General features: G+C 43.7%; 1 protein-coding gene across 1 annotated transcript; it reads left to right on the forward strand.

Annotated features, from left to right (window-relative positions):
* Positions 1 to 3,796: 3,796 nt before the first annotated feature.
* On the forward strand, positions 3,797 to 20,524 carry SNCG (synuclein gamma). The gene is made up of 5 exons (XM_061449580.1): positions 3,797 to 4,359; positions 9,392 to 9,433; positions 10,293 to 10,420; positions 19,090 to 19,167; positions 20,302 to 20,524. The coding sequence occupies exons 1-5, from the start codon at positions 4,239 to 4,241 to the stop codon at positions 20,320 to 20,322; spliced, it is 390 nt and encodes a 129-aa protein (XP_061305564.1). The 5' UTR covers positions 3,797 to 4,238; the 3' UTR covers positions 20,323 to 20,524.
* The last annotated feature ends 5,919 nt before the right edge of the window (positions 20,525 to 26,443 follow it).

Consider the following 26,443-nt stretch of genomic DNA (forward strand, 5'->3'; position numbering starts at 1 on the left):
TGTTGCTTTAAATTCATATATTCCAGCTCCAAGCCTCTGAAGCAGACTGAATAACTGAAAGAATTTTATGTCTGGGAAGATGAATAGCACAGTTTTGTTGATAGCTGCACAGCAAGGGGGTAACTTCTCATTAGGCACTGGGTTTTAGATCTGGAAAATGCTGTCTCATTCCCTGCCTGCTGCTGATGGATGCACGTGTGTGTGCAGCAGCTCCAGGGAAGGGGAGCATGGGGAGAGGAGTGTTGGGAGGGGGGCTGCTGGGCTAGGAAGTGATCTCTTTCAGGGGTCTGTCCTTCAGAGGAAGAAGATGAATTCCTGTTGACTGTATTTTTATTAATTTGCTCAAAAGCTATCAATGGTATTCAGTGGCAGAGATCAGTCACAACAGACTGGCAGCGCTCTGCTTGATGCTTGAAAGCATGCCTTGAAAATGGCTCTCCCGTCAGCCTTCACCTATTTCATTCTCTGGCAGAGGAAAGTACTCATTAAGTATGCAAACGTACATGCAGGGATTCAAGTCCTAAACTGTTTTTGCCAAGAGGATGTCAGACAACTGCTTGTTTTTAATAGGGCATGAAAATGAATGATCTGAGACAGTTCTCCTCTCTGCATTTTGAAGTTTTCCCAAACAGGGAGAGAGGGAGGATTTCTGTTTATGTAGAGCAAGGTTTGATCCTGTTAATGTTAGTATTATTCTCCATACAAAAACTTCCTGAACAAAGGATATTTACCAGCCACAAAAGCAGTCTATCTTTCCTTTCCTTACCTGTCTTTTAAACATCATACGTCATTTAAATACTTCAATAGAATGACTAAATCTCACTCCTTTCATCCAGCAAGATGCCTTTGTCTGCTGTTACGTTTCCAGTGTGAGTTCATCATTAAAGGGCAAGGTTAAGGTTTTGTGTGCAGAGTAACTATCAACTAGGAAAATTAAAGAGGGAAGAGACACAAATTAAGTAAAATCCAATTTTAATCTGTTGCAGACACAAAGATGATGATGGCAGAGAAAGGGAATCTTGATTTCTGCTTTGCATTCTTTTCTTTCCCTTGCATCTGTGCCTTGGAAATAGGTAGTCTTGAGTTAGACTTGTCTTGCCTGTGTTCCAGAATTACTGTCGGTAATTGCACAGACCTGCTTCCAGGTATTAGCCACCAATACCTGGAGAGAGATTTAAGCGCGTGGGAGGAAGGGAGCTGCACCTTTCAGAGACCCTCAAGAAACTGCAGTGTTACACAGCAAGAGACCCGCTATGGACAAGCTGGGGCAGACAGAAGTCAGACTTTAAGTGACCGGCAGTTGAATGGTTTGTCATTGCAGAAGTCAAGACGAGGCTTCCTTTTGGTGTTATACAGATCAGTTGGATGTTAGATACGAGTTTGTTTACAAAGTGATCTGAACTAAACTCAATAGAAAAAAAATGGGAGCTTTATGTCTAGCTTAACTGACTTCTCCCCAGTGTCCCATGGTAGATAGCAGAGAAAAAGATGCTGCTGCTGTGTGAATTAGGAACTTGGGTTCTTTGAATTGCCCACTGGAGGGGCTTCTCTTTAGCTGCTGATTATGTTATCTAATGCAAGGGAAAACCTTTTCAGGCACAAGTTGAGATCCTAGCAAAACCTTAAAGCCAAGATTGATTAAGCTAACCCCTGTTTATTAAGGTTCACTTGAGGCAGGGTTGGCAACCAATCAGGGCTGCATCCTCTGCTTAGAATAGAAATAGGGTACCACAGTTGCCGTAGGGTGGCAAACGTTCAGGAGCTGTTATTGATGTTTGCACTATATAGCTCTCCTACTATGTTGTCTTGACTCCAGAGCTTTCCTAAAAGAGTTTCAAGGTAAAACAATGCCTCTGCAACTGCCTACTGCCTTGGGAGGTATCCAGCAGCATTTAAATGCCTCTTGTGAGCTCTTCCTGAAGGTCACTGGGAGAGGAGAAGGCAGGAAAGGAGTATCCCACTCGAGTACCAGCTAATTCAATCTGGTGATGATTCATGTTTCATGTCCCAGGATGGTTTGATATTTCATGTATTTGTTACCTTTTATAGCAATGAAAAATATGTAGAACTCAATTGTACAAATCACAATGACAGAACAATAGCTTAACAAAATCAAAATACACTTCTCACTCAACCTTATCAGCCTAGTCATTCTCCTGAAAATACCAGTAAAACCCATACCCTGGGAAGATCTGTGCTCTGTTTTCATCAGCTTTGAAAGCCTAGTGAAAAAGCAAAATGGGCCTTGTAGCAATTCCCAAAAATAGTAAATTCAATTTTTACCAAATGTAGTCAAATCAAGACTCCTGCCCTGTGCCTGTTGAAATCAATGGGAATCTTGTGACTGACTCCAAGAGCGTTTAGGTTAAAGCACTGCTTGTACAGCACAATAAGATGCAGATGTCTACAGTTTTAAGAAATGAGCACTAGCTGTGCACTTCGGGCAGTGGTCAATCAGCCACCTAATGGAAATCTTGAAAGGTGAAAAGAAAAACCTTTTTTCACTCCTTGCTGCTACAGTCTAGAACAATGAGAGCTTCAAGACATTGGTGTGTTGTGGTGGCCTTCCTCTGAATCTTGCACTTCTTAATTAACAATTGATAAATGTTCAAAGATTTGGTTCCTCTACATTCAAATGGAAATTTATTCTTCATTTATGAGAAAGGAGATTTATTTGTGAGAAATATCACGAAATCTGTATATTGTTTTCCAGACAAGCAGTTTTTCCATTGTTTCAGTGTGGGGTAAAAGACCCACTCCCAATACCTAAAGAAATATTCTTAGTTCCCCAGTAAGAACTATGTGTGTGTAGTCATTTTTATTCAGACTTTATTTTCTGCGTAATCATTCTGTCTCTGAGACTTCCAGGCTGACAACTTGTGACAGCAGTGGTTTACAGACCACTACGCTTTGCGACGTTAGGGTTTACTGCCCTCCCACAATGCAGTTGAATCTCTGAATTTTGCGTTCTGTTTGCCTGGCAAGGAAAAGTAGCCAAAGCTGGTCAGGGTTTGTTCTCAGCGGCCGCATGGCTTCCATAGTTTCCGATATGGCACTATCGAAACAGAAGAAATCACCTTGTTGAACCAACAATCGCCTTCATGAGTGCTTGCGCTGAATTTCAGTTTGCTATGGGAATGAGAGCTGATTTTGGCCACTCGGGGTCTAGTTCAGAAAACAATTTAGCTTGGGTTCAATTTTAAGCACATAGGGATATCCAACTGTGATTAATGATCCTACGCTTCGGTACTTTTTTCCTAGCAAGGCCTTGAGGCTGGGTGGATCCTTTATGAAGACTGTAAGATCTTCCCAGCCATTTCTCCACAGGATGATTTCCACAACCCACTGTGCTCTGCAGCACAGACCTCCAACATGAGTGATGGCATCAGTATAAAATGTCGTCTCACTCTGCAGAGGCAGAGCAGACCTCAGTCTGCAGCAACTCAGAGGAACAAATAGGAAACAGGATTTCCCCCAACAGGCACCTGATTTTTCAGAAATGAACGGGATGTGCAGCCGAGCAAAACCCATCATTCATGCTAAGTGCCTTCAAACTTGACAAACATGGCAAGTGGGACTTCTAGCTCGCCTCACTTGAGCTCCAAGGGAAGTTGGTTCCCTTTTTCCCTCTGTATTTACTAGAAATAACGTTCTTGTAACTGTTTTGTGCAGGGTGGGTTCTGGTAACTGCCAGAGCAAGAAACCTGACCTGGTTTGTTTCCTTCCAGTTTTACATGCTCTCCAGCCTCTGGGAACCCAGGAGCAAGCTTGTGTTTGCCTCCTGCTGCAGCCTCTGGAGATGCCCTTTCAGGAGCTTAGCTCTTCAGATAAAAAGTCCCTCTTCACATGAGAGCATCCTTGAATGAGAGCACTGCAGAATATTTTAAAAGCTCTATCTGTCTGGAAATTTTCCAGACAGTCCTTTACCTACTGGTGTCGTTGTCCTCCTCTCCCCCTTCCCTCTTAAATCTTCACAAACATCTCCATATCATTAATATTTCAGTATCAGCTGTTCACAGGTATTGGCTACACTGCAGTGCACTTCATCAATAAGAGACAGCAAAGGATGTGAGGTTTGCCACACTGCCTTCATCCAGCAGAGGAGTAAGAGCAAAGGCAGAGTCTGGCAGAGCAACTGAGTATTTGCTGAGGGTGAAGCTGCAGTCCCAGTCTCGAGGTGCTTTTTGCTGCTCTCCCTCACTCAGATCATCCAGATAATACTCTATCAAGCAACAAGAATGGATGTCTTTAAGAAAGGTTTCTCCATTGCTAAAGAAGGTGTGGTAGCTGCTGCAGAAAAGACCAAGCAGGGAGTGACAGAAGCTGCTGAGAAGACTAAAGAAGGGGTGATGTATGTAGGTAAGAGAGACTGTTTTCAAAATGTATTTTGAGCAGGAACTGCTGTGTAGATTATCCCTGAGGATGTCTGGGGGAGTTATACTGTGGCTAAAGCTTGGGAGTGAACGGTGGGAGGTCTGGATAGCATCCTCAGCTCTGTCATAGAGTTGCTGTGTAAGCTTGGAGTGCCACATCCTCCCCGTGCCTCAGTTTCCCCAACCATTGATTAGACAGAGAAACAACCACTACTTCAGGGGATGCAGAACTAATGCAATGTTAAGGAGCAGATGCCCAGCTGGACGGTTTCTGTTATGACTGCTGGTTGTTTGCAGGGTGAGTCATTCACTCTCCAGGCATCAGAGCAATGCTGGTGTCCGCCTCACCTCCACGCTGTGAGAGACATGCTGAGGAGGTCCCTGAGAGAAGCCAGCAGGGTTATTAAGTGGGCATTGCAGGATGCATCTGTTTCCCCACAAATATACCACTTTATCTTGAAACCCTCCTCTTGTTGACTGACGCATTAACCTTGCTTTACAAGAGTTGCCCAGATTAGTTTCGCCCAAAGGATAGGATCTGGAAAACAGCATGACTGATGTCTTGCCTAGAGACCTCCCTCACAGTTAATGTGCTGTTTCAGAAACCTCCCTTTTCAAGGTCACCCTCAAAACCCACTATATCCACCGTCTTGCACATGCAATTATATGGCTGGATGGTCAGATATTCCAGATAATGTAGAATCTATGAAGTCTTAGGTTCTCAAGACTGATTACCTCACTGCTGATTACTGCATCTCACATAGCTTTTTATGTTTGCTAGGTATGCGAGAGAGGGGGTGTTTAGTGGGAAAGTTTGCATACAGGCTCTTCCTGCTGTTATGCTGAGACATCCATAGCTGTACATAGCTACTGTATTTGAAACACCTCTCTCGACAATAGCTAGAGATACAAATTTGTACATTACAAATGAAATACCAATTTTGTGTAGGAGATCTGATAATGTTTTCATCCTGAAATTTTAAATACTCAAATACTGGCATGCTGTAAATGAACATACATAACAGTTCGCATTTCAATTTGAAGCTGACTCGCAAGACAAAAAGGTAAATAGCATCCATGTAAACAGCTGAAACACCAGCCTGCAAAACGTCACACCTAGGTGTCAAATCATGTCATCACTCCTGCTCCAGTTGCTTCCTGATTTGGGGGTGCCAGACGGGTTATTCTGAACCTTTATACGTAATTCCTCGCATCTCTGTTCAGTGAGCTGGTACATCTCCATACTCTGGCCTGGGTTTCAGTTTTGCACAGCCGTGAGGTAGAGTCTGCTTATGAGATCCTAACCTTTTCAATGAAGTTTTCTAACAACCTTCTTAAAACCTAAATCTCGGAATGAGGCTCCAATAAGGATCAAGGTGAAGATTCAGTGCTTTCTCGTCCTATTTTTTTTTGATTTGGCTTGTTCCTGCCCTGTCATGCACTGCATATTGCTCTGCCTTGGCTGATTCAGTTCCTGTTGCATGCGGGGGAATGCTCAGCCCTTTGGAAAAAAATCAGTCTTTCACAGGCAGGATAAATAAAGGCCAGATGCTGATTAGCTCAGAGAATTGATTTTTAAGTAAGAAGAGGAAGTGGAAACCAAGTGTATCGATTAAAACTGGAATGATAAGTGTGTTCATGCTGCCTTTTCTCACTGTGCCACATGAAGAGTTAATCACAGACCTGAACTGTTCCTTCCCTGCTTCTTCCTTTGCAGACCCCTGTCCCAGCAGCTTGGTCTAGAGTGTTATGTGTTGCATCCTGAATTTTTGGATGCTAGGAGAAAATAATACTTGTATAAAATCTTGAGGGTCTTTCCAGAGCGTCAGGAAAGGGAGGAAAAACCCCAAAGCCTAGGATGGATGAAGTGGATCCTTGACTTTCATTCAGGTTTGTGTTAACTCACTGCTGACTCTCCGAGGAGGATTCCAGATGTCTGGACACGACTACAGCACCCGATGAGTCACTTGCTGCCACCCCAGGAGAACAAGATGATGCTTATTCAGAGGCATCCGCCTGGAGCAGACAGCATCACCAGGGTACTGCGGCCACCTCATCCCTCCCCTCTGAGCCACGCAGGTTCAGTTCCCACAACCCGTGCCAGGGCTGGAGATGCCTTCCTCCTGTGCTAACACTGCAGTGTGGTTCACAGCTGAGCTGGTTGGAGATATGGCTGTTGCTGGGAGAGTCATGAGCATGAGATGCTTCTGCCCCACCACGTGGCTTGCTGAATAGATAGGGTGGAGAAGAGGATGCACAAAAGGAGAGAGGGAGAACTCCTGTAGCATGAACCACCTTTGCACTTAGTAAAAATCACAGTCTGCTCTCCAAACTGTAACGGCCTCTGGGTATACCGAACTGGCATGTTAATGTGTGTCCAGCAGCTGATTTGATGGGATGTCTTTTTTTATTTGGCTTAAATAGGGGGATAAGTGGTGCTGAAGTTAATGAAGTTAATGCAAAGCTGCACCAGAGTATTGAGTGTAAGGTCATTAGTACCCTTTAATACTATAATTCAGGAAGCCTCAACAAAGAATACATTTCTAGGTTTCCAGAACAGCTTTCAACCACACATGTTGCAGAAAGCCCCAGGGCACCAAGCTTTACATAAACAGAGTTTCTCTAAAAAGAGTGAACTCCCACAGGACTTACAGCACATCAAAATACTCTCTTCTACCATAAACCTTTTCCCACTGCACAGCGCTCCACCACCTTGGTCGCACCCTTGGTATACCAAAGCTCTTAGAGGTGACTCACAGAGCTCAAAAGTTCATGCATCCTGTCTCTTTTAATTCTGTGTACACAAGCTGCAGGCAAGGACTAATGAGTGAAATGAGATTGAGCATCAGTTGATTGCTTTCTGATTCAACGGATTCCGGTGGCTGGCAAGGGTATGCACCAGAAGGTCAGGTTTCATGTGGTGAATAATGGATGCTGAGCCTGAGTCATTGGGTGTGGTCAGGGCTGTGGATTAGGAAGATGAGGCAAACTCTCCCCAGGCTGGAGCAGAGGCACTTCCCAGTGCCACCGCTTCTGTTGTGAAGTGGATGCCAAGGTGTTTCTTCTACCTGCATCCCTCCTTTTTGGAACTATTGATGTTTTGGAACATCAAAAGACATGTCGCCCACCCACTCACCCTGAGAAGGAATTGAGCCCAGATAATCATCTTAAATCAAAAGTCTGGAAAAAAATACACAGAAGTACACCTCCTGTCTCACTAAGCATGTTTACTGCAAAACTGAAACATATGCAAAGGTCAGTACAGCAAATTATATACTTTGCTTGCCTAACAACTGCTCTTTGACCAAAAAAAAGAGCAAAGAAGGGCTAAGCTTGAACATCTGTGTCTGATGTGAGATGATCTTGTATGTCGAATCAGTACTGTGGCAGACTTTGGTTGGAATGGCACTGGGAGGGAAACTAAAGCAAGATGGTGTCTGAATTGAACTGTGTACATTTGGCCCGCTCAGAAGTTCGTGTTCGTGGCTTGAGACTTGTATCTGCTCTGCTCACTGCTGTGCTCCTGTCATGTATGTCTATCATGGGCATCATTCTTCAGCCCAGTTTACAGCAGTGCACACCTATAGTATGCATCAGTAGGAACTGCTGTTTAGAACAGTAACAAGTATAAAGACTTCATCTCTTCAGTTTGAACACAGTCTGGGAGGGTGGAGTGAAATGTTGATAGCATTATTGCAGTAAACCAGCTTTGTTCCGCCCAAGCAATGCTTACAACCACCAAAATAAATCAACAATTGAGAATTACTTTCAATAGTGCATAACACGTATCGAGCAGAACAGAACTGGGCTGGATCTCTTGTTATCAGGGTGCTGCACCTGTTTTGCTTTTCAGTCTGTCAGCAAGAGCGAGATGTGGTTTGTAGCTGATTTATCCCACCACACCCCTGGATGCTCTGGTACCCCTGGAGTTAAAGATCTGCCTGACTCTTTATTTCTATTGCTTTGACAGTTGGCCATAAAAATCCTTTTATTGTATCAGTACAGGAAGTTGGAGCCTGTATATGTGCAGACGATTTACAAAATACAGTAAAGTGGGACCAGTGGAACCTTTTGGCATGTGTTGGTTTAACTTCCAACAGAGATAAATTTGATCCTTTATTTTTGTAATGTGAAAAAGTATCTAGTTACTGCAAGGGCTGCCTATTTACCATATGATTTAACCCACTATGTGCAACAGTATATAAATAGAAGGGATGCGTAGCAGGTCACTCCAAGCATGGAGGAAAACTGCAGAGATTAATTATTCCTTAAGGGCTATTTGCATTGCAAACTGAATGCCTTCACATCCTGTTGATCTTCGCATCCTTGCCTTGTGAACAGCAAGATAAATTACAGTGTAAGCATACATATGGTATACTTCATAATTTTGGGTTAAAAACATCTGCATTCTGTTCATCGCTGTAGCAGGCACTTACAGCTTAGGCTGAGGCACTGACATGGGAATCTAGTAAGTAAGTACGTAGTAGGTTGTTGGTTGTTCTGCAAATTCAACCTCAGGTTTCTCCAGAGTCTTTATTACAGGTACAGAATGAAGCTTTAAGTGTCCACTGTAGTCAAGTATCCTGCTGAAAGGCACGGAAGAGTCACGGATGTGATTCCTTGTCTTGAAAGACTGACGTAGGTGATATTTCACCAGGTGACTTAATATACATTTGTGTTTACAATTAGCTTAACATTGATTTACCTCCACTCAGTTCTCCTTGTCATTTTGGAAACATCCCAGGGACAATTTTTCATACTTCAGCATGGTATCATCAAGAAATTTCAGGTCTAGGCATCTCCAGACAATTTGCAGTTGAAGTTGTCCACCTATGACTTTACTGGGGAAGGGAGCTGATCCCATCTGCTGGCTCTCCAAATTGTTATGTCTTAACAGGAGGTGCTGGTAGCACCACAGCTCCCCACTGCACCTCGTAAGAACAGAAAGCCATCCATGTCCAAAAACCAGGGAGTTTTTTGCCAGCTAGCACTGATGGGCTGTGTGTTTCCTTTCACAGGTACCAAAACCAAGGAAGGCGTAGTGCAAAGTGTGACCTCAGGTAAGACTGCAGCCCTGGGAGAGACGCGGAAATCTGTGATGGTCTGCTGGACCTCTTGATGAGGCCATCACTCCTGCCAAATAGAAGGTCTCTGGGGGGCAGCAGTGATCTGCGTGACCTTCCATTTGATGAATGGAGGATGTTTTCCAGGAGTGATGGCTCAGGGTCTGGCATTTGCAAGTGCACGTGGATGAGAGAAAATATTTAATCAGTAGAGCAGGTCAGAAAACATCTGACAGATGTTGCTTGTCAGATTCAGATGGTTCACAGCAGTTTAGACATTTCACAATGTCAAGGATGCTGCCTAGCATGCAGAGAGGGTCCTGTCAGGCTAAAACTGTTGTCTTTGAGACACTCCTGACAGGCAGTCCCAGAGTCAGAGACCCAAAGAGATCCTTCTAGGTATCCCGAGCTCCCAAGGCAGGGAAGCTGAGTGGACTGCCTTCAAGAGAGATGAATGGATCCTTTCACTAGAGAATTTAATGATTAATTTAGTTTTTTCCCCAGGTGTATTAAATCCAACAGAAGGTGCCCTGATAGAGGTAATGTGCCGTCTGCAACGCAAAATACCTTATTTGCACAAATGTCTCTTAGTATATCACAGTGAATTTTTCATTCTCCAGTTGTCTACAAGGCCTGGCAAGCTGCAGAGCTGCTCTCTGAGCAGCATTTTGAATCAGGCAAAACCCTCATGTACATAATCTAAATTCAGATGTGATCTCATATAAAAGAAAACAAAATAGGGACTGTAGCAGGGCCAGTTTCTTCTCTTACCTCAGTACAAATGTTTATTGTCCTACTGAACTTGGCAGCCTTTTGGCAGTGCCTGGCTCATTGACTTTCTGCTTTTGTTGCTCAGTTGCTGAGAAGACCAAAGAACAGGCCAACGTGGTGGGAGAAGCTGTAGTAGCCAGCGTGAATACAGTGGCAAACAAGACTGTAGAAGGAGCAGAGACCATCGTGGCCACTACAGGAGTTGTGAAAAAGGTGTGTTTGTTTCTTCAGCAGTATTCAGGACCAAAGAGACATCTTTGGATTACATTTAAAATATAGAATCATAGAATGGTTTGTGTTGGAAGGAATCTTAAAGATCATCTAGTTCTAACCCCCCCTGCCATGAGCACATCTCCCAGTAGACCAGATTGCTGAAACACTTGCAAATGATGGTTTTACCTATTCAGTGAGAGGTTTTCAGCAATGTCTGCTTTGATATAATGTTTAATATTACTGTATAATGCTAACATAATCCCAGAATCATTTAGTTTGGAAGGGACCACTTGAGATCATCTAGTCTGACTCCCTTAGGGTAATGAAAGCATGTTGCCCAGGACTTTATCTGGTTGGGTTTTGAATATCTCCGCAGATGGAGACTCTGCAATATCACTGAGCAACCTGTGCCAGTGTTTGACCACTCTCATGGGAAAAAAAGTGTTTTCGTACGTTCAGATGGACATGTTAATCAACTCATGCCCATTGTGTGCTGTCCCGTCAGCAGGCACTGCTGGCAAGAGCCCAGCTCCCCGTTTTCTGATCAATGTAGATAAGCATTCTTCCCAGGGACTTGAGTAGAAACCCGTCCAGGCTGCAGTGGGCATGTGGCCAGGGTCAGAGCTGAGGGACGTGTGGGGTGTGAAGGAGCAGGAGCAAAGCCTTGCCCTCACACCTTGACCCCGGCCCAGCCACTCTGCAGGCAGCAGAGGGCAGCAGCAATTCAGGCAGGGAGCCTGACCCTCCTGCTCTGCTCTGGGCTCACTTTGACAACTGGTTCATAAAGGCCATGGGACACAGATTGTGCACGGGTTAAACCAGATTAGGAAGAGGCATCTTCTGTCCTCCAGCCTAACTAACCTTGACAAACTAGGTTGCTTCAAATGAGGGTTTAAAGGGGATGTGAAGGAGCAGAACAACCCCCTAGATGAAGGCAGAGTTGATCATCAGAGAAGATGCTTTTACTGGGGGGTAACAAACCACAACCATTTGTACTGTACTTGAGACTAATATTTGGCAGTTCTTTGGTAAGCCTGGCTGCATTTCCACTCTTCAGAGAGCTGTGATCAGTGGTGTTGATAGCGACATGAGGTAGATGAGTCACGGCAAACCCAAACCCAGAATCAAAGCGGTGAGGTTGGCCAAAATTGTTTTAATTGTTCACACAGTTTGCTGATGAATTTCCTGACCTGCACGTAAACACATTGTGATATGAAACAAAACTTCTACACACCATATAAATCCTGAGAGAATAGGCTGACAAAAAAGACCAGCAGCTACGGATGACGCAAAATGTTCTCCTGAAAGCATGTGAAATCAGCAGATACAGACGTTGTGCTAAGCCCTTGGGATAAATTTAATCTCTGTTCCCTTAGGGAGCAGCAGTTAGGCTGCAGCAATGCAAACAGTGATTCCTGATTCCATGGGGCCAGACACCCCCCTTTTACCTCTTGACTGACTGGGTGCAGGGTGGCTGACCCAGGAGACCTAGGAATTTGCTGATGGTAGAAATCCATCCTCCTGATACCAAATTGTCTCCCTTTCTGGCAAGGACTGAGCAACAGCAACAGTCTGTTTTGTCCTAAGTGAGAGCCCCCCTCAAAGACTGATGACTTACAACTTACAGGTGTTACTTTCATACCTCAAACAGGTCAATATTATCTGCTTTTACCCTTGTGCAGGTAAGCCCTTCGAAAATCAGAGATTCTTTCACCCTAGTAGTGGTTCTGGGTTATGCAGGCTGCAAGCAATATACAAAAGCTGTGAGTTTTCCAGCTGCATCTGAACTGTCATTCTTACATCTTCATTGATGTCTGTCTGCTTACTATTAAAATGGGGACTGATCAAGAAATAAAGACGTGGGAAGTGTCATGTGCCAAAGGCCAGAGTAAATGAGGGAGACAGGGAATGGCTTTGGATGGTGTTATGCTAAATAGCAGAGGTGGGCAGAAGAAGGAAAACAGGAAAAACAAGGCCAAAGTAGTCACAGGAGAATGAAATTAAGGAAAATGTTTGTGTGAAAGAGGGAGGTCGTCTACTTTACTCATTTCGTTCAATTTAGATAAGGAGTGTGAATCTCATAGCCATCCTTACCATACTTCATCTGCTAGATACCTTTCAGATAGCAATAACACGGAAGATTGAGCTCCATATGCACACCAAGTGCATCCCAGCTGCTAAAGGTTAATTGCCTCAGAGCCAGAGCTGCTCTGGAGGGAGGGCCCTGAAGGGAGTGGAGGGGTCGTGTTGGGCTCTTAGCACCAGCTGTTTTCTCCAGGTCTGCACAATTTGCTAATGGAAAATATAGCTGGAGGCTGCCAAGAGCAGCACCAGGCACCATAATGCAAGTGAGACACCCATTGGAGATACACTGAGAAGAGTGATAAGGTATAGCAGTTACCTGTTTAAAAAATCAATACCTTCTGTTATAATCTCACAATCATGGAATTATACACAAGCATTTCAGCCCCTGAAGTTTCAGAGAGCTGTTACATCCAGTCCTGAGACTTGCTCATGCTCCACCCTGTCCTCCTTCCGTCTAACTGCAAAGAGCAGTTTCTAGCATCTTATTTATGTTTTCAACTGTCTCCAGTGTTGTTTCCTGCTGACTTTATATAGGGGTGTTCAAAACGCCATAGAATCTTTGTGAATGCATGACACTGAGCACTGCAATGTAATGATTCAAATCTGGGGAGTTGAGTGGCCTAGGAGGCATGTCCCTAGCTGAGCATTCCCAGTATTAATATCAATTACAGAAAGCTTGTTGACATTTAGTCTGTACGTTTGACAGCTGGGGTCAGTGGCAGGCACATACTAGCAAGGAATGGGGAGCTCTTAAGGATTCTGGATTAAGTTTGCTTGGGGCAGCAGCCGCAGGGTGGTTTTGCTCTGCGGGTATATCAGATGGTGACCTTGGCCATAGGGAAGAATTCATCCCTTTTGCAGGATGTGGCAGGAACTGATATGTGGACACGCATGGACAACATTAGTTGACAGGTCCTTGCTGTCCTCAGTGGGAGCACTTGGAGCCAGGTAGAAAGAAACAGGGTTGAAATAACTCTATGCCTGTGGAGGGGTGACGAGCGTCAGATGAGAGCAACCTCAAGTAGTGTTGGCATCACCTAGTAGGGCTTTGGCACTAGCCTGGTCACTGCTGTGTACAAGAAAGTATTGGTTCATTTAGGGGACTTTTTAAGTATAAACTAAAAGGTATGTAAGTTAGGAGACTATGGACCCTCCACAATTTTTCTGATATGCAAAGGAATGAGACCCATCAGTAATCTGTTTTGTCTGTGGCTCTGCAATCATCCCAGTCCCAAGGGGGAACATTAAGGGATTTTAGTGATATAACCGCCCACTAAACATCCCTGTCTTAGAAGAGGATTAATTCTTTGTCTACATGACACAGCACAAAGTTTGCTGCATTGCAGACACCACGTGGTTGGGAGCAAGCACATGTACATACACACGCATACACACTCACAACATGTCCCCTGGGGACTGGAATAATTTTCCCAGTAGCTGATGCTTCCTTATGCCCTCTACCTAGATCTTCCCTTCAATCTATTTGCCATGTCAGTTTTTATATGGTTTAGTTGTCCGTTCATGGCTCTGTTGTTTTGAATTGGGTTTGATCTTTTTTTGATTTCATTAATTCTTTGAGCAGTTGTCAGCTGTGTGCAACTGCTGGGCGCATTCACTGCATCATGTTGTTTCTGTCTGCGCTCGATCTAGCGCATGTGTACCGCACCCGTGCCACGGCTTATCGCTTTCGTAACAACTGCACATTTTGAATATGAGCGGTTGATGTACATATTCTGCTCCCTTAAACCCTGCAATGCCACCAACAGTAAGACAGTCACACCGAAGGAATTAGAAGCAGAAACTGATGAGTGACCTCCCTATTTAAGTTTGTTTGGACAGGGCAAGTGCCACTAGGAGAGAGTAACCAAGGGTAGCTGAGAGGCCACCAAGAGCAGAGCTGCTAAGCAGGAGAAGCAGGGAAATTGACAACTGCACTAGCTTACAATTAAGTAGACTAAATAGTTGAAACTTTTCTCCTTTGTATGCAAGCTTCAGCCTTTGTGTTCAAGCTTCTTCACTGATGTGGTGTTGCATCCCAGTGGTATCCTTCAGCATCCCATGGAGCAGGGGAGACTGCAAAAGCAGCGTGGCGTGGCGTACTCTGCCTACATGCACTTTTTCTGTGCTTCCCTCTGGCTCATCAGTGCTTCCAGGTGTACGTTTTTCACATGGAGGAGAGCTGAGTTAGAGGCAGTGGTGAAGCCCTAAAGTCTGCAAGACTATGTGTGCGCTTCATGGCTAAAGGTTTGTGCCACAGTAATTCTGTAGGATAATAAAAGGATAAGCATTATTAAATACGTATTGTTTGTAAAAGCAGCCCCAGGAAAAACCCTAAGAGAGTCTGGCTATGAACTGGATGAAAACAAAGCTACCCCAAGAGTCCACCAGGTTTGTACTGTAAGACGGGAATCCCTCGCACCCATCTGTCTGTCCTGTCAGTGGGTCCACTCACTTTAATCATGGGTTGACCTCTTACTCAGAGCTGTCAGCATCACTCAGGGCATGTTCAGCCCGAAACCCATCCAGGACAGCCCGTCCATAGGACCTGTCAGGTTGCCTGAGGCTTTAGAAGGGAGTGGTTTGGGGATGCTGCCAAGTAGCATTGCTTTTGCTCCAACGCCCAAGGTCAAGAGCACTACAGGAGGCTGAACCTTTCTCTGCCTTATGCAATTGATGTCTCATTGCAGGCTGTTAAATTTGTAGCAGATTAGGTTTCCAGTGAATCTTTCTGGTTGTATGGCCTTAAAATAATAATAATAATAATAATAATAATAAATAATAGAACAGCGAAATCTTGCTTGCCACTGAATTTGTTGAGTTTTTGATGCATCCAGCATTTAGACTCTGCATGCTTTCTCTGTTAGATAAGGAAGATAATCCTGATAAGTTTATCTCAGAATTTTGGGGGATGGTAAAAAAAAAAAAAGATCACTGGCCTATAACATGATATGGATAAAAATATAAATTCCATTTCATGTATGGGCTTGGCCAGCAGTGCATACGATGCATTTGCTGAGCTGAAAAAGGGAATTTCATAGAATCTGTGAAATAGAGAAATCTGAAGAATCAAGGTGTAATTATTTTGTTTGGGAGAGTTTGGTTTTTTCTTTTTTTTTTTCTTTTCCAAAATCTGTGGACTTTTCAAATCTGTTTTTAAAAAAGCATATTAAAATCCCTGACCCCAGGAGCCTATAGTGCACTCTATGTAAGACCTCTTAACATTGCACAGGAATATTTTTATAAATGGCAGGTCCTCACTTGTTGAGCTTTTCATTAGCAACACCTGAACATGTAACTATGTTTCATAACCTTAGTGAAATATTGTATTTTATATATATATATATATAACCTTATATAGGGTGTATATTCTATTTACAAATAATTTATACATATATAAATATTTTAGAACTTGCATAGTATTGCTGTAATATAATTCCTGTAAAGACTCTAAGGTCTTACTTAGCTACTATGTTAAACTACTTTGGTTTTCTCTCGTCTCTAGCCAAAATCACACACAAACACACACACACACACACACACACACACACACAAAGTTATTGAGAAACCAGCCCATAATAAACTAAATTTTTTTTTTTTTTTTCCTTTTAAATGCTTTTTCTAAGACAATACATAATTTTGGAGGGGGGGAGGTGTGTGGAAATCTGCTTGCTGTTTAAGAGCAGGAGAAGCATTACTAATTAATTCATGGTTGCAACATGCCTTTCCCTTAGAACATTTTATCCCTTTTAATGAGGAGATGAGCACTGAAAGGAATGGCACAGTTGCTGCTGTCCTCCAGAGAAGCTGGATTTTCAGCCTTGCTTTCTTGCCCAGCATCACACTGCGAGTCAGTGCTACAGCTGGGGTCAGTACCCAGGAACTTATGGCTCTTTATCCGAAGTGAAGACCCTCACATCACATGGTCCTCCTCTGTATGTTGTTTTCCTGGCTAGTCATCAAAATCCCCAGCCAGCTAACACCCAGCTGAAGAATGCAGCCCTTCCTCATCTCATGCTCACTGTTTTTAGCAGGGTGGGAAGCGCGTGAGAAAAAGGCTGTGAGACGACATCCCTAACAGAGCCTGACACCTCTTCATCCTGCGATTGTGCTGGTTCCTCCAACACAGTTTATGAAACACACTCCAGAAGCATGGTTGCTTTCCTTTCTGAAAATAGACGGATGAGTTACTTTCATCCTTCTGGAGCAGAGTCTTGGCAGAGAGCACAATTTAAGAGGTATAATAAGCAGAACAATAGCTGAACCAGGGATTCTTCAGCCCACCCATCCCTCGTGGATGCAGTGTCCTGAAAATAGACCTGAAGAAGGATCCTCTTTTCCATGACTGTTTCCCCATCTACCGGAGCTGATCTGCCAACTCACAGGAAGGTGGTCATGCCCTGTAGAAAGGTGAGGTGCGCTGCACTTGTCCTTGTGCTCCTATGAGCTGTCCCCAGTTTTCCTAGTGCAGCTCAGCACCTTCAGCAGTCACCTCTGATTCACCTTCATGATTTCACATGGAAGCTGGAAACCCCATGTGTAAAACACCTACAAATTGCTTGCTCTTGCAGCTGTTGTCATTGGCTTGCACTGCAGGTTTCTTTTCTTTCTACCTAACCATCAAAAAAAGGCATGTAAAGCTTCCAGACACAATTTGAGGCAATTTACATGCTTTGACCTAGTGTGCATCATTAAGTTAAAAGGTGTAGCCATTTTATACGGCCCTGTACACATTAAGTGTTTTAAAGCCATAGACAGGATCCTGTGGCTGGATCAACCTCATAGAGTAGTGAGCTCTGTTGACATTGTCCTGTTGGCAGCAGGAGAGTTCACTCGTTTTGGACAGGCTCCATCAGACTGGGGGCCTCTCCCGAGCAGCCTCTGATCCCTGCTGCACTGGGAACTGGAGACCAGAAACCAGTCTCCATGTTGTGCATAATTTAAGGTTACCTGGGCTTTCTTAACACGGATCAGGTTGATATTAGCAAGAATCATTTCGGACAACACCACAGTGCAAATTAAGGGCATGTTTCTTAGGGGAAAAAAACCCAATCACACTGTGCTTTTCATATGGAGACACCCCCAGTGCATGACACGCTCTTTTAACAAACTAACTGATTCTCAGCAGGGAGGTGAAGTGAATGTCTGGAGCTGCAACAGACTTCAGTACTGGGCTGCAGCTCATATTTTGGCCATCGTCTTTCTTTGGTGGATTGATCCCTACAGTAGTTTGCATGGACAGCAGGAAGCCTATGGCAGTATAACCAGGTTACAGCTGTATCTCCTGGCTCCCCTTCCTGCCAGAAATGGATCTGAAGTCCAATTTCCATCTTAAATTTTCATGGGACCTACCTTATATCTATGTAACGGTGAAATCTGTCTATTTTTGTCTTCTTATTTCACATCACTTCTTCTTCCCTTATTCAGTCCCAAAAGTAGCAGGGGTGTTCTGCTGATGAGAGCAGTTGTGACTGGACAGGTAAATAAGGACATGTGTGAAAATGAAGAGTGGAGTTCCCCAGAACATACAGAGCATAAAGTTCTGCTCACAGTAGGTGTGACAGGGACATTTGATTTGCACTGCATCAACAGCAGCACCAGGGAAAGCAGTGGTCTCATGTTTCCAAAATATTGAAATTTAAATGGTATATTTCCCTTCCATGCAAAACTCACTTTTTCTTCACGTAATATATATGTATTAGGTTCCTTCTATGGTGGTCCTGTCTTCATGTAGGAAAAGAGTAAAAATTCGGGGATACTGCTGGGCATGTGTCCTCAAAGGGAACAGAAGCTTTGTGACTTTAGCAGAGTTCCCTTGGGGCTGGATAATAGAGGTCCTGATATTTCTGTTTCTCCCTGCTCTTACTGATTGATTCCATAGAGATGCATTCCTGCTTTCTGCCCATCCCTTGTGCACATCCAGGATGATCAGGATTTTGTCTTCTCTTGTCATGTGGCCAAATCTCATTTAAAGGGATTGCCTGGTAACGATCTTTTTCTGTTCTTTGAATAGGAAGGTAACTGAAAGATATGGGGAACTAGCTAAAAGAGCCCAAAGTGCTCATGAAAAAGCTTGGACTTCAAACACAGAAAAGCTTATCCTTTGATAATGACAGTTTGTCTGAGGCAAGACATTAATGCCACCATAATGCTCTTAGATCTGAAATTAGTATTAGTCTATGCAATGAGTGTTTAGGGTAAGTAAAATAATGTGGGAAAAGCGAGGCTTGATCTGTTGTACTCTAGGTAAATTTATTTGTTCCTCACAAATTTCTTCACACTGAAAAAGTTAAAACTCTGGTCTCGGTGACAGGAAAGAAAACCTCTGAAAAATAACTGATTTTCTGTATGAAAAAGACCATAAGCCAGGTTGCAAGAAATTGAATTGCTTTTCCATAGACATCTGCTCTAACAAGCTGCATGAAAATGGATTTTGAGCAATATTTGTTATCTATTAAACCCAGTATTTTATCTGTGTGTGTAATGCTCAAACCCATGTTGCACAGTCTGCTCAAATGGTCTCTCTAAGATCAGTGGGATGACTCTGTGTGGCAGTAAGGACAAACATCTCTCTTGTGACTTGGCAGGAGGACCTGGCTCCACCACAGCCGCCGGAGCAGCCGGAGGTGGCAGGAGACGTGGCAGGCACAGGAGGCGGTGGAGAGGTAAGGTGATGCCACGGCCAGGACTTCCCACAGTCCCTGGGCTCTCAAGAGCACACATGGGCTTTTTCTGTGTTCTTCCCTTTGCCTTCTGTGGTTATAGAGCTGCCACGTGTGGAGCCCATCAGTATTCCCGCTTTCATGATGAAAAACTGAGCTCATCAGTTTTCACTCTTGCTACTTGAATTTGGGGACCAGGAATTTGCCATGAGTTACAGACTGGACAGATCTGCTGCCTGCTTTGGTCTGATTTTGATGTGGGGTGGAAACACACATATAATACTTAATGCTTTTCTATGATTTTAGTGTCACATGGAATAGTTTTTTCCTGGTTGCAGCCATGCTTTAAAAGAGCTTTAGAAAACAAGATAGATTTTTCTTTAGGTTTTCCTCTATTTAAATTAATTATTTTATTTTTTTTACCTATTCTACCTGTAACATCTTTTTGAAGCCCTGAGGCAAACGTCAGTCTCTGGGCCAAGCTCTTTCAGCTCTTGAACAAGGAAGGACAACCTCTTATCAGCCAACCTAGATGCTTTAAAGGGACAAAGGCTTCTCAGGTGGTATTCCCTTCACAGTTTCAGTCCTAAGGCCTTTGGCTACCCATTCCACAAGCCCTGCAGCACTGCATGCACCCAGTCCACAGTTTTCAGATTCTCTGAAATGACAGTTTTCATGGTACCTGAACCTCCCTGAAATCTCAGCTTGCACCTACCACCCTCCGCCAGCCATCATCCCCTCTGCTAACAGTCCCCAAAAGAGCCCTGCAAATCCGATTGACTTTACCTCTGCACAAGTTCTAACGTCAGGCTGTCGGGGCGGGTGGTAGACCTGGCAGCAGAATGCTGGATGCTCCTGCCAGGGGCAGCCCTGCCCTGTGCTAACTCAACTTCCACTGCATATAAAATCACCCTCTTGTTTTCCCTGGAGGTCTGAGTTACAGCGAGAGTTTGTCTGGTTCCCAGAAGGAATGGATAATTCATTCGTTCTCTGCAGCACAGATGGTCCTCATTGTTTTGTAGCTGTTTGTGGGGTTTTATGTAGTGACTACCATCACTGATTTTTCTCATGATTTTATTTATATATGTTTTCCACTGAAAATATTTAATTTCTTTTCCTGTTTGTCTTCTCTCACAGGGTGAAAACGAAGGCAATTAATCAACTTAGGGACTTCTAGCTCAAGAGATGGCATTCCTAGAGCATACCTGGAAATATTAGCTGACACTACAACAAGAAAATCCTGCTCACTGTAGACAAAAATATTCAGCTCTGTAGTCTTTCACTTGCTTCATAAACCAATTGTACACCATATATAAGCCAGACCCCCCTGATTGTAAGTGAAGTGCAGGTGTGTACCAGGGTGCGTGTCTTCTCTGCTTCCCAGCCCGCTTGCTTTGAGTGTTTTGGTCAGGCTCACTGATCTGTGTCTCACGTCTGCCTGCACTGGCACTTGGGATCTCTAGGTATTGCCAAAATATTTTTTTTTTAACTAATAAAAAAGTGTTTGAACAAGTTTTTTTTTTGTTTCATTTGCACATTTTAGATCCTTTCAAACTGATGAACTTTTTGGATAGAAGTGTGGTATGAAATACACGGATCTCAGGACTGTGAGGGCTTTGGATTGTGATGTAAAAGATAGGGGATAATGAAAAATTGTGTTTCTGAAGTCAGTGGTGTAAGTAGGCCAGCTTTCTGTCTCTTAGGGCTGAAACATAGAGATCTCACGTTTTAAATACTCCCCCGTGCTTAAGAGAGAGAGTGTGAAAGGGGAAATTGGGAAAAAAAGAGGTTTTTAAAAGAATGTGTAAGTCACATCGAACTTGGTTAGCATTTGTTCTTTGCTGTTCATTCTGCTTGCACCAGACCATGAAAACTTCGTCCTGACACCTGGGTGTAACGAAGGGCTGGGAGGGAACTAAAGAAGTGTGATAGGCACTGACCTGTCAGATCAGAACTGCAGTAGTGCTGGCAGGGGTAGGCAGGCTTGCTGTGAAACGTGTAAATTCGGTAACAGGTGCCAACGGAGAATTACCAGTGCCACGCCAGCAGCCAGGCTGGTATCGGTTACAGCAGTCAGTCAGCCTGCAGATAAGCTGCTGAGTGAGAGCTGTAGAGACCTTCCACATTCACAAACATAGAGAATGGGAAAATGCTGCTACAAGGTCATTGCTGTGTCTGCTAGTGAAGCATGGGTTAAAAGCATGTCAGTAAACATGGATGTAAATATGGGGTCTTTGATTCACCTATAGGCGGAACACCCATGAATCCATGAGTAGCCAATGTAAAGGGCAGAGATTTAAGCTGCTTCAAAATCAGAGTGTTAATCTTCATTAAACTGCATTATGATGACTATAAAAGATATTACAGGAGAGACATGCTGTAGCATGAAAGGATCTAGTGTGATATCAGCATCTCTCACCCATAAAGAATACACATAAAGCATTGCTTTGCAGAGACCACAAGATTTCCAGCTGAGTGGATGTTTGATCTTGGGAACAAAAGGAACAAAAGAGCTTTAGCAGAAGCAGCAAGGCCCCTCAAAGGAATTTATATCCAATATGTGCATACTCTTTTCTGATGCCCTGAAAAACATATGCCAATTAAACAGACTAACTAAAATTGAGGCCAAGGTAAGAGGGCATAAAGGGCCATGTGATACTCAGGCCCAGCAGCAGGAGACTGGAGTCTATTCTTAGTGATCACTAGAGAGAGACAGGGAAAAACTCTGCTCCAAAGCTTTGCTTTATGGGGATGCAAACAAAAATGTTTTGCCAGCCAGGGAAAAGAGGAGATGAGTACCTTCACCAGCTACAGCATGTGGGAAGCAGGGCAGGTACTGGCTGGGCCAGGCTGTAACTCAAAATAAGGATTAAGCCACTTGTTTTAATCTTAATTCCTTAATCAATTCCTTGATTAAGGACTGCTCACCTCTCAAGCAGGCTTTGACCCTGCTTGAAAGGTTCAAAAGGACTTACACCAGGAGAGAATGAATGATAATTGTTGAGCTGAAAGTGTAGGCACACTTTTCTGCAGTACTGAGCTATGTAGCTGCTTAAGAGAGGCTTGCAGCACTCCACACTGACATGCTGTGCTATAGCATTTTCTTCGCTGTGGAAAAGAAAGGATTTAACTGATGTTTACTCACCAGAAACTGTAAGCCTAAAAACACTGCTTGAGTATTGGCTAACATATGGGCATCGAAAGTGTCTGAATGTTTCCTTAAGTTCTGCCTCTGCACTTGCCTGCTTCTCACATCACTGAGCACCATTTTGTGCCCAGGCTGGATGTGGGGGTTCAGCGCTTCCCTGCCACAGCCCCTGCCTAGGTGTGCTCTAGTACCATTGTGGTCAGAGCTCAGGATAGTGTTTATCTTGTCTTGCACAAGGTAATCACAATAATTAGAGACCAGGATGTGATTTACTCCCACGTGAGCACCCTGCATCATCGAGTGTGAAGAGGGTACTGCTGTGCCCATGCAATGGCTCAGTGAGCCTCAGTTTCCTACCCATCCCTTCTCCAGACTTGCTGCTACCCGGGTGGGGAGAGCAGAATTGCCAGTCTGAGCAGCCTTTGTTGAAGGTAAGAACACTTGTTTCTCCTGAAGTAGAGGAGTCTGTCATAAAGGAGCCAAAAGATTATCTAATAGTTAAATTATTTGTTTCAATCTTGTTGCATGTCTGTTTGGCTCACTATAGGGAAAAGAAGTCTGAAGTTTTAGTGAGTATCCAGACAAGTGTAACGACAGGTGATGGAAGGAGAGTGAAAAATGGAAGGATGGAGGAGATGCATCAGAAAACATCCCACAGCAGAAAGTTCTTTCACAAGAGAAGCACTGGGAATCTCCCTGCCCCAGGTAAAAGCTGATGGAGGCAAACACAAGTAAATAATTTTTTGCTGACAGTTCATGGTCTGGGCAATCAAGAGTTTCTATTACATGACTCACCCTGTGAATTATTCAAGTGGACCTTGTATGTGTGATACCACTCTCTTACAAGCTGTTAATTTAATCCCACTGTGACAAGACAGTTCTTGGTGCCAGGCAAAGCAGGGCCATAGTCTGTCCCCTGTGACGTGACTTGAGTGCTCACACTCAGACCTCCTTGGTGATCCAACGAGCCAGAACAGCTGCTGTCAAGTGTTGCCTCAACTTGACCATACAAGTGACCAACAGAGTGCTGAAGAACAGGTTTTTTTCCCCTTGTAACAGCAAAACTTACTTACATGTAAAACTGCAGTTAAGCTTTATTGAGTGATTTGTTCTGCCACAGCTCATGGCCTTTGAAAGCTCCCCCGCAATTATGTTTTAGCCAAGGGGTAAAGGGCATGCAGGGCCTGATTTTTTGAAGATGTTTGTCCTGGATGCAGAAGAGAAAGCAGTGACACTCTTCGGCATATCTCAATGTGTGTTCCCCTAATTTAAATGCAAATCAGGTAATAATACCTTTCTCAAATTTCCACTTCATCTGAAAGTCCTGTTTGATGTCTACATAATGACTGTCCTAAAACTGAACTCAAAGATCACCCAATTGAAAACTGAAGGGCTGATTTTTCTTTCAATACTGTTCTCCTTAAAAATATACACAATACACACTCATATAGCTTAGCTGCTTCATAAATGCATTGGAAACCTACCAAATCACAAGGTTTTTCCATGCTGTTGGTAGCCTATCAGAAAAAACTCAGATTAAACCCAAGCTCTCTAAAATGTGAGACCACCCCCAGCCTGCACAACTTTGCACAGGTCTGTTGGCAGCACAGAGTTGCTCTGTCAAGCTTTGGCACTGCTTTCTTTCTGAGTGGATCCCAGTGTGAGGAAGGAGGCAACCTCGGTAACTCTGCCTCTCCACCTCTCATTTCCTGCTGAGCCTCAGGTGGGGTGGGCAGCACTGCTGTGTGCCATAAGGGTAGAGCCACAGAGACTCCTTCTCTCTCACTGTGCCTAGTAATAAATACAGTGTGGAGAGCATTGTATAGACCTTACTATCAGCTTTCTCACCCCTCCTGAAATACGAACAATTCTTTCTTTCCCTAACCCTGTGCCAGATCTTAAGGAGTGCTCAAGCTTTTCTCATCTTTTCACCCCTTCTAATTTAAAGATCAGACAATTTTCTTTTTCTTTCCTAACATTGAAGCTGCAGGACATCATGAGGCTCCACAAGAATTCCAGTATTTCAGCATGGGTTTAGTCTCTGGTGCTCCAGAAGATGGTAGATACTGGACACTTCACCTAGATGTTGCCTCAAGATTCAGAAACCAGGAGGTAAAGAAATCCACATATACTGGCCTTATTTTGAGGCTGTGCTTTGAAGCAGAGCTGACCAATGATTTCTGGAGAATGTTACCACCCGTGTAAAGGAAGAATCAGTCAGACCGACTTTTCTCACAGAACTGTGTTTCAGTTTTTGAGCTGAAAGGCTGATTTAGCTTAATTAGAACAACTTTATTTTGATCTTTTAAATGACAAACATGACCTATGACAATTATATATTTTTATGAGCAAACAACTCTATTTCTTAAAACAATTATATTTCTTGATGTAAATATCACATCCCTTCCATGCTAATGTTCGGCTGTTTAGCAGCTGTGGATGTTGAACCCTTCACACTTCCATAACTTCAGGAATGATCCATGTAAGACTTTGCAGCCCTGACACATCATTGCATTTACCTTGCTGATGGAAACCATACCTATCTACAAATCCCAACCCTGGTAAAATTATGATTGAACAAAGCCCAAATAAATTTCAGCACTTTCCATTTAATTGACCTAGTTTGCCCATTTTAATGTGTAAAACATGAGCTCTTGCTCTGATCAATTACTTCTCACCTTAAGTAATAAAACCAGAAGGGTTCATGTTACTGATATAGGAGAGGGTGCTCAAAGATGCCATGGAAGAGGTGTGAAAGGAAAGAAAATCAGAACAATTTCTAATTTCCCTGCAGCAGCTTACATTTAACTCACAACTATTTGGACCACATGTTTGAAGTTGCCAACTAGTTCTAGAGCTGTGGAGCCCTCCTAGCACTTAAGGAATTAAGGAATTTTGGGGTTTTGCTCCCCCAAACACAACTAACTGCTCATCACAGGCAGCAGATTGAGAAGGTGCAGAATATAGAGAGTAATGGGTTATGGGAGAAGGGTGCTGCTGAGACAAGTTGCCTGTCAGAGGTGAGCAGGCAGCGCTGCTGGGGTGGTGACACTTTTTCACATCTCAGTTCTGGCCAGGCGGTGCCAGTGGTGCTCCCTGGCACTACCAGGTGCAGTAACTTTTAGAATAGCCTGGAATTCCAGGGGCACCTGGGCGTATAGTTCTGCCTGCACACCCTGGTACCTACCCCAGCTGGCATTAACCAGGATTGCTGCCTGCAGTCTCAGCAGATACTGAGAGCTGAATGGAGCAAAAGTTCAAACTGACTTCTGCCTGTAGGTGGTTTGATGTGACCTTAGGACACAGCGAATGATGCAATCAAAGACCAGGAAGCCCTTTCGGAAAGAGGTAATGCATGGGAGGAGCAGGATTAGAAACTGTAGAGGTACTCATAGGCTGGAGATTTGAGGCAATACTGTGGAGATGTCAAGAGACAAAAAGCAAACCAGCTGTAGTGTTTTGGCATTTAGCTTTCAAAATACTCCATAACATCCCTCCCTACCCTTATCTTTTCATGTCATGAGACACCACAGTTGAGAACTGACAATACTGAGATGAACAATCCCACAATACTTGCTGGCCAGGTCTATCAAATGATGGTTAGATACTCTCTGATGGTGGTGACTGACTATTAAGAAGCATGCAAAACAGTCAAAGCAAAGACTGGGATTCACAAGGAGGAAGTGTTCTTTTTCACCCAGATGCTTAGGATAATGGAGACACAGCATTTCAGAAGACCACACATTTGAAAGCTGGCTTTCTTGGAAACATAACCACTCATTTCCCAGGGCAGCCACAAGTATGTTTTACTCCCACTGAAGTCAGAAAGGCCTATGCCCAAGTGGGACATCAGCTTATCACGAGCTCACCATGACACTTCTAAGAGATGGAAGCCCATCACAAATACCTAGTGTCAGCAGATAGATGCAGTAAAATGTTAGTCAGAAAATGTATAGCTTGGACCAAGACAGGAACGAATTTAAAGCCACATGGTTAATTCACTTAGTTCATTGATCAGTGATTAGAAATAAGTTCCTATTTTACTTTTACTAGGCCTTAAACAGTTTTCTCAAGAAATGCTTTCAGAAGTTTCTCTCATGATGCTGTTCTCTCTAGAGGCCAAGACAAGGT

This window comes from Pezoporus flaviventris, unplaced genomic scaffold (genome assembly GCF_033815535.1).
Source record: "Pezoporus flaviventris isolate CSIRO_AGI_PZ_B2104156 unplaced genomic scaffold, CSIRO_AGI_Pfla_v1 ptg000001l, whole genome shotgun sequence".
Lineage (NCBI taxonomy): Eukaryota > Metazoa > Chordata > Aves > Psittaciformes > Psittacidae > Pezoporus > Pezoporus flaviventris.